This window comes from Lotus japonicus, chromosome 3 (assembly GCF_012489685.1).
Source record: "Lotus japonicus ecotype B-129 chromosome 3, LjGifu_v1.2".
Lineage (NCBI taxonomy): Eukaryota > Viridiplantae > Streptophyta > Magnoliopsida > Fabales > Fabaceae > Lotus > Lotus japonicus.
The window spans coordinates 631,230-640,479 of NC_080043.1; the positions used below are offsets into that span (position 1 = coordinate 631,230).

The 9,250-nt window shown below is 29.6% G+C and overlaps 1 protein-coding gene across 1 annotated transcript; it reads left to right on the forward strand.

The window, feature by feature from the left end:
- Positions 1-1,317: 1,317 nt before the first annotated feature.
- Positions 1,318-2,533, forward strand: LOC130748442 (ethylene-responsive transcription factor ERF003-like). Its single transcript, XM_057601660.1, has 2 exons — positions 1,318-1,448; positions 1,817-2,533. Exons 1-2 carry the CDS (start codon positions 1,366-1,368, stop codon positions 2,286-2,288), a joined length of 555 nt encoding a protein of 184 aa, XP_057457643.1. The 5' UTR covers positions 1,318-1,365; the 3' UTR covers positions 2,289-2,533.
- Positions 2,534-9,250: the final 6,717 nt, after the last annotated feature.

Here is a 9,250-nt window from a genome sequence, read left to right on the forward strand (position 1 = left end):
GTATACTCTGTTGCTATGAGTGGACCAATGTCCTAACAAAATTTCTTCACATGTTCATAACCGTGTATTCAAAAACCTCACAAATATATAAAAGATTCAATTTAATCTCATTGCACGGAATATCATGAGAGAATTTTTAAATTATAAGACGGCGTTATTTTATTTTATTTTTCTCTCTGCCAATATAATTGTTAGGGCCGCTGCATTATATTGTATTCTTATGTGACCACAAAATTTATATATTGTATTCTTATTTCTTCTCTTCCCAGCAATTAACTATAAATTTCAAAATACCTTAGTCCCTGCCTTTAAGTACTCACTAATATCTAACTCACAAAACCTTTGGTGACTGATAAGAAGTGAGGAAGAGGTAACTAGACCTTTAGAAGTTACCAAGCCAACAATTCACTTAGTTTTAAAACGATGACCATAACCTAAACAAAATATAAAATGTGTAATAGTTTTTTAATTCAGTTATTTACCATTTAGGTCAAGAATCTGCGACAAGGAGTATTAGAATGCGGAAAGCTTAATTATAGATCTAAAACTAGCTCAAGATGTAAGGATTGTCTTCCCACTTATTAGTATTTCAGTAGCCAATATGAGACTTAACATTCATTCACGTCCATAACGATCCGGATGAGTAGAGGTCACTGATCATGCCCATATCCTTGTCCAACATGGAAAATCTTCATATGACGACCCAAGTGATCCAAGAATAAATAAATCTAGACATACTCTAATATCATATTAGAATTTAGGAGGACTAACTCTAAGCCAAAAAGCTAGCTCAAGATATGAGAATTGCTTTTCCATTTATAAACACTTTAGTGTGCTAAGAATTCAAGTGAGTTGGAGTCTCACATTGGTTAAGCATGAGTGCGGTGAAAATTTTATAAGAGATGTGATTCATAAACCTAATATCTTAAGATTTTGGGTAAAGATGTGGCGTTTAAATCTCTTGTTGATCTTCAGTACGTGTTGGATCATTGGTGCATGATCCTATGCTTTGAGCTCACTAACTCTCAACAAGCATGTCATAATCTCTAGTCAATCCGAGACTTAACAAAGAGATTAATTGCAGTTGTAGGTTGGCCGTAGGTTATTTGATTTAAAAAAAGAGCTAAGGTTAATATAATAAGATTCACCTATCCGTAAAACTACAAAATTACTCCACTTGGAAAACAGGGGAAGTAGGGAAACAAAGGCTGAAAACAGTTGTGTGGGTCCATTCTAGATTCAGTGTAAGAGTAAGCCGCAAAAAACGATTATATAAGTAAGTGCTACACAGGTAGCTTCTCCTCCACTTCACATTCTCTGTTTCTCATTCTCAGCAACCTGCAAACAAACCCCATCATCATATTCATGGCTAGACCCCAACAACGCTATCGTGGTGTTCGTCAGAGGCATTGGGGCTCTTGGGTCTCTGAAATTCGCCACCCTCTTTTGTAATACTCTCTCTTTCTTCCTACACTTCAAAAGGCCTATCTTTTTGTTATGAATTTTAGTAGATCTTTGTTTCTTTTAAATCACTACTTCTTTGGATCAGTTTTTCGTTTCTCAGAAACAATTTTGGTAGTCACATAAGAGTCTCTCTATAATTAATTTTGACTTTAAAATTAATTATAGTGCATGTTTGGAAATCTTTCTACAATTAATTCTAAAATCAAAATGTATGGGTGTGTGAATAACTTACTTCTGGGTTTTAGAATTATTTCTGAAAAAAAAGAAAATGATTCAAACATGCTACATTCTATGAACCTCTTGTTGAATGTTGATGTTTTTATTGCTGTTGATATTGTTATTTGGTTTATAGGAAGACAAGAATATGGCTAGGAACATTTGAAACAGCAGAAGATGCAGCAAGAGCCTATGATGAAGCAGCAAGGTTCATGTGTGGGCCAAAAGCAAGAACCAATTTCCCATACAATCCCAATGAGCCACATTCATCTTCAGCTAAGCTTCTCTCTGCAACTTTGACTGCTAAGCTGCACAAGTGTCATATGGCCTCACTTTCCCTTCAAATGGCCAAGCAGAAACCGCCACAAAAAGGGCCTCAAATGCCACTAAGATGCAATGACATGCCTGGAACAAGCACAGGCATTGCTGACTTTAGATGGCCACAGAGGAGGCATGAGGAATTGCAGTGGTTAGAAGGGAATTGGGTAGGGAAAAAAGGCCAATTTGAAGTTCCAGAGCAACAATTTGAGCCAGTTCTTGCAGATGATCACATAGAACAGATGATTCAGGAGTTGCTAGATTATGGCTCCATTGAGCTTAAGCCATGAAATATAGCATTCTCCACAGAGATATGGTACTAACTACTAGTCTACTACTATCTACTAATGCAGCATGTAATAAAAGTGAGCCTTGATTAGTATCATAGGAAGGTCACAAATTTTTTTAATCATTTCTCCAGTTAATGGACAAGCATGTGGTACAAAAATGTAGTGATGTGTGTTCGTATTTACGTTTAAGTTGGCCTAAACTACATTCACTCTGATGACACATGTATGTTTATATTTGCATGAGCGTACATTCCAACATGGATAAAATTTTGCTTATGTTTCATTTTAAGTGAAAATGAAGTAGAGAGAAGAGAAAAATAGAAAGAAAATAGAGACAAAGTAAAAAATGTGATGAATAATATGATAAAAAGAAAAGAGAGATAGATAGAAAGTGAAGTATAAATAAATTATAGTTATTTCAACACAGTTTGAATGTGTATAAAAAACACAAAAAGAGATCTAGAATGACAAACACACCTCAATCATTGAAAAACCAACTCATGCATATGATGGACTATAACATAACATGGCACAGCAGTAGTAACTAGTAACATTAGAAAGAAATAAAAAAACTACAATTTCTAGCTTTTACTTTTGTTTATACCTGGATATTGGGTAGTAGTGAAAGGTTCCCAAAATTATTCAAAAGTGTGATATGGATCGATGTGGGACCTCTGTCTGTCTAAGACATCCTCAATTTTTGTTTGTTTTACAACCTTTACTATACACAAACTAAGGATTATGTGGGGGACAAAGACAACATGAAAATAATGCAAGGAGAATGGGGCTAATTGTAGTCAAGTTCATCCAACATTAGTTAACCAAACTTTAACATTGTTTTATTTCAATGATTGAACTACCCCAAAATTTCTAACAAACATTGCACCTAGAATATAAAAACAAATGACATTCACGAAGAGTTAACACATTATTGTTAGAAAGCCCCACTATTTTGGCAGCAGTAGCAAGCATCACGAGCCATGATGACAACAGAGAAGAGTGTTGAAAACAGAGGAAGCAATATTTTGGAAAAAACCATCAAATACAGCCAAATATGAAGTCAAACCTTTGGCTTTGGTGTGTGTATCCAAGGGAATGTCCACAAATACAGCCAAATATGTGCCAATTTTGAGTACATGGCGAAAAAAGAACCACGTCAGCTTCAAAAAAACCTTGTCTACACTAATATTCCTTAAAAAAAAACCTTTTTGTGCCAAAAATAAAGGGGAAAGAGAAAAATAATAGCCATTTCATTTTCTTAATTGTAAGCAAACTCTTACTTTTGTTTACATTTCAAATTATGATTCTAAAATATTATTTTATCATTGTTTTATTAATTATATGTTCATCAAATTAACTAATGAGAGAAACAATTATGAAGAAGTAATATATTAAATAAAGTATACATGAAAAAAATTAAATAAAATACTTAAGGTATTAATTATACTTCTTAGCCTCAACAATCTATCTAAGTATCTATCACCTTGCTTTTACTTAAAATTATCATTTTTTTTTACTCAAAATCTTGACAAATGAATTTGACTTAATCATCCACGATCTTCTTATGTTTAAAACTCATATTCCAAATATTAAATTTCACAAAAGAAAAACTCGAATTCCTAAACCCTTGACACATCCAATAAAATATTTTGAATTTTATCCGAATTTTCACTAATTTTTTTTACCCTTAAAATGACTTTAAATCGCACATCCACATCATACTCCTTCAAGTATTTAGATAGAAAATGAGATTTGGGGGATTTTATATTGAAAGAAATTAACTTCAAAGCTTTAAAAGATGTTTCAAAAATAACTTAAACAAGCATGAATAGCATAATTAAACAATGATATTTTATTGTATATGTAGTTATTTGTGGTGCTTCATAGATTGGCAGGTTACTTAATTAAGCATATTATCAAGGGTTCCAACATTAGGAGATTTGTTGGTAGAGGACATATCTACCATGGTAATCTCTTGGTTTCGAAAGGGATTAGTCTTTGGCTATCGTCCGATGGAAATAACTCTTAGTATACCCAAAAAATTATTTGTGCCGCTAATCTTTAATTAAAACATAATATTTTATTATTAAAATTTACTTTTACATTAATTTTGTCATTCTTGTTATTCTTGTTGGTTGTTGTATTTCTTGTCTTATTTTTCTTGGATTAATTGAATTCATGTTCTCATAATTTGTTGTTTTGGACTAATTGTTTTAGTCTCTCAACTATATAATTGTTGCAAATCAAGTCAAATTATACACTATCAGTATTGTAAAAGCCGGTGTATACTAGATTAGAGATTTTGATCTTTTGCAGAATTGCAGGATTCTCCTGATAGGCTCGGCTCGTTCACGTACGGATGATGTAGTAACTAGTTTTCCCATAGCTTTGGTGCATGGGGTCTTTTAATTTCTTGTTTTTTTTTTTCTTTTTGGTATGTTTATTATAATTAAAAAAGTGTTACGTGGCAAAAAAGCACATTGTATAATTAGGATTTAGGAGCGTTTCTTTATAAAGAAAGATGATACATTACTTCTTTAACAAAAAAAATATTCTTATTGTTTTCCCACTTGCTTTTTCTAGTTGATAACACACTTACACACCTAACGAGCTTTTCTATTCTCTTTTGAAGTATCCGTCCATCTTCGTTCCTTTGTTTTCTGTAAACTTTTGACCCACATTCCATCTTTGTTCACTAACCACAAGACACATCCATTCGCAATCCCCATACACCGTTCCTTTTAATTTTTATCAAGACTTTATGATTATATATATGTACTAGCGTTTTTATCTCGTGCGTTGCACGGTGAATATTGATTTTATTATTTAGGCACGTAATAATGCATTGACGATCGCAAAAATGAGTATTCAACCAAGCAAAATAACAATGAGTATCACACAACTTGCAAAATTTGAAAAAAACTTCATATATTTAATCATAAATATTTTGTCAAAACCATTTTTAAGATTGTGAAAAACATACTTAAATTAGATGAAAATTTGTTACCAAGAGTTGCAAAAGTGGTAAGAGCTATGACACATAAGGGTTGAAGGGTAATAAAGAGTTAGCAAAAATTATTAGTGTTTACATGAATTATTTTTTTTGTAAAATGTTTTTTCCCGTGGAAGTTTTTTATATGATGTGTGTATACATATGCATGTATTAATTAGTTCAAGTACATAGTTCGTACAGTATAGTACATACAACCGTATTTCTAAAAAACGTTTTATACAAACATATAATCAGCTTTATTTTTTAATTTTTCACACACGCAAATTATGTTTAATTATTTTGAATTTTTCGAAAATTAATGACTTTGTAATTAGGTAAATAAAGCTTACTTGGATTAATTATTTTAGAATCATTAATCACCTTAATTGTTGCTTTAAAATTAGAAATTATTAATTATAAATAAAGTTAATAACGTAATTTTGGCTCATAATTAATTGCATGACTATTTGAATTTTTGGCCTAGTATTGATGTGTAATAAAATAATTTTAATTCAATTTAATTAAATTTATGTTAAATAAGGAAAACAACATTTTCTGTTTTTTAAATAGTAATTAGTATTAAATGTTATATTATGATTTTTTTAAATATGTCAACGAATTAAATATTTAAAATTGTCAATGATACATAATTAAATTAAGTGATGGTAATCAATGGTTATAATTAAACTGTTTAGAATTAATCAATGAAATTCGAAAAATAATTTTCTTAAACAAATTGTCATTGCATTAAAATTTAAAAAATTCTTTCAAATGTGATTTAAAAAAAACGGATATACCATTTATTTTAAAAATTAATTGCATCATATATTTTATAAAAGAATCTGGCCATGATTCCATCATTTATTCGTTCAAAATTAAAAAAGTCAAGCATATTGAATGACCCGCATGGAATTGTGGAAATTTGATTGAAAAAACGTGGAATTTTCAAATATGATTGAAAAAATGTCAAACAGCAAAACGTGGAATCACGGGTGAAAAAATCAAGCATTTAACATTCAGATATCTGATTGCCAAAACAATAGTAACGTTGTGGTTGCATTTAATACTAATTTTCCAATTCTGAATGTTTTTTGTGTTTCTTGTGCAAATATGGCCCTTTTAATTGTTTTATGGTTGTGGGCTTTTGGTGGGCTGTGCATGAATTGTATTTGTGAGAGTCTATTTAATAGGTGCTAATTTATTAGGTGACAAATTAGAGGAAAATGAATTTGTATAATTAAAAATAATTAAATATGTGTATTAATGTGTGTATCTAATGTGCGAAAGTCTCTCTGGCTGTGACACTTGTCAGTCATAGAGATGGGTGTGAGGAAAGTCATTCTTAGAGTGTCATGTGTTATAATGTTGTGGATAACGATTTTCTTTTATAAAGTATATAGATTAGAAATACCTTTTTGTTATATTATAATTTTGTATTTGTGGCTACACAATCAACAAAAATAAGAAGAGTCGCGGTAGAAGATGCCACGAGCTGATCACTCACGAGTTAGTTTTCATGGCACAGTTTTAGCTAGAGACTTTATAAAGATGCTGATATTTCATCACAAAAGTTAAAAGAAGATGAGATAAAATATATAGTTGATAAAAGTTAAAGGTAATTAATAAGAGTTTAATAAATGTGCACTGTCATGCAAAACAATTTTACACTTATAATCAATTACAGCATGTCACGTAGGTGAAATTATAATTTTCATTTTAAATTTTAATTAAAACAAGAAGATATTTGACGATATCACGAAATTCAATAGAGTAACTGTATAAAAAAAATTTACACTAATAGTGAACACACATTAAATTCTATTAATAAACAATAATTTACTCCATGATTTAACATGTGGTGGCCGAAGGAAAGAACGGTGTGTTTCCTTTATAGAGAGTTCTTACGTTCATATATAGGCTGACCACTATTATAGAACTTTCCTTAGCTTTCTCGAAATCTTATCTCTTATATATTTAAATAAATTTTTATCTCATATAAATTTAGACTTATAATTCACGTCTTATAATTCAAAATTAAAGACAAATCTCAAGTTCTCAATAACATTTTGATTATATAAAAAAAATGGATTGATTTTTTATCTTATTTATTAATAATGATATGTTGACACTCCACTTCTTTTTCATCTTTTTTTCATCTCTTTTTTTCTTATCTTCTTTTCCTATCTTTCTCTACACTAAATAGCTTAAGGGTCTGTTTGGTGGTCAGGATAGGATATGATATGTGAACAGGATATCAACAGGATAGGATAAGAGCAGGATAGACTCTTATCATATCCAGTGTTTGAGGTGCACATGATAAGAACAGGATATGATAAGGAAAAATGTATCAGATTTATATTTGAATAAAAAATACATTTAAAATTGATAATTCTATTAAATTTAATTCTTTATATTTTCATGAATGAGTCTATATTTTAAAATAAATAAAATTAATTTAAATTTTATTAATTAGCCTATTTTATTGTTTTGAAGATGTCATATATGTTAAATAAAATTATGCAGTTAACCGATTGGTTTTCACTTAGTTGTGACACGTGATAATTAACAATAAAAGTTAACTAAATTAAGAATATTATTATTTCAAAAGTACTTTATATTTGAATTATAAATTATTATATAAGTAGATAAGTAGTTTTAAATAATAGGAGATGAAAATAAAAAATTAATCTATATTTGTAATAAATGTTTTTCACTTAGTTGTGACACGTGATAAACAATAAAAATTAACTAAATTAAAAATATTATTATTTCAAAAATACTTTATATTTAAATTATTATATAAGTAGATAAATAATTTTTAGATAATAGGATATGAAAATATTAAATTAGTCTATTATTATTAATAAATCAATATTTGTAAGTGAGTAGTCTATTTTACTATTTATGAATAATAATTTTATTTATTTTTATTTTAGTTAAATTAATATTTTTATATTTATTAATTAATATTATTATAAATTATAAATTATATAATATTAAAATAAATTAATTTGGAGTTAGGATACTGAAAGAAAATATATAACTGGTATCCTATCCTGCTCTATCCTAGCTCCCTCCTCAGGATAACTTTTACACATGATTGACAGGATAGGATAGGAGACAGGATAGTGTTATCATATCCTGCTGGCGCAACAAACAACAAATAACAACAGGATATGATTATTATCCTGTCTTATCCTATCCTGTCCTGGTCACCAAACGGGCCCTAAGGTTGTAAGTAGGATTTGAGCTTAGGACTAGTGGCGAAGTTATTCATATGCTTACCGCTGCACCACAATATGTTAAGTGAATATTATCAAAATGAAAATAAAAAAGATGATGGGCGCGGAGGCACCAGTGAGCCATCCCTCCGCCTTTGATTATATTTAGTAGGGTTATACATGTTTTTGGTCCCTCTACTTTAAGTAAGTTTTGATTTTCATCCCTCGCCGCAATATATTCTGGAATTCATCCTTGAACTATTGGAAACAGTCGGAAATATGTCATATAATTACAATAATTCAAATATAAAATCATACTTTAAAAAATATCATATTGGTATCATTTTTTTAATTTTTAGTTGTTAAATTATTTTATATGGTACTTATTATTTTATCATCATAATATTAAATTTAATTCTTTGTTAGCTTCTCCTTATGGGATATTTAATCAAATTTGTAACAGTTATCGTTATCATCAAAGATCAAATTTAAACACATAATATATATTTATCTATTTCCTTTTAAACATTTCTAACAGAAAATGAACGAAAGAGATAAAAGAGTGCGAGTTTGTTAGTGAAACGAGTGGGAATGAGTGATTTTAGAATTTGCTTCACACACAAACTCTCACTTCTCAGATTTTCATGACTCATCGCTCGCTCTCTATCTCGTTCGCTACGTTACTAGCTATCACCACCGTTCTTCATATATATATTATTATATATATACACATTCTTCTTTGACACTTT

What these genes read in the sequence shown, in the direction of transcription:
- LOC130748442 (XM_057601660.1), top strand. Translation starts at nt 1,366, where the DNA reads ATGGCTAGACCCCAACAACGCTATCGTGGTGTTCGTCAGAGGCATTGG. An exon ending in GAAATTCGCCACCCTCTTTT is followed by an intron (nt 1,449 to 1,816) that starts GTAATACTCTCT and finishes TTTGGTTTATAG; the next exon opens with GAAGACAAGAATATGGCTAG.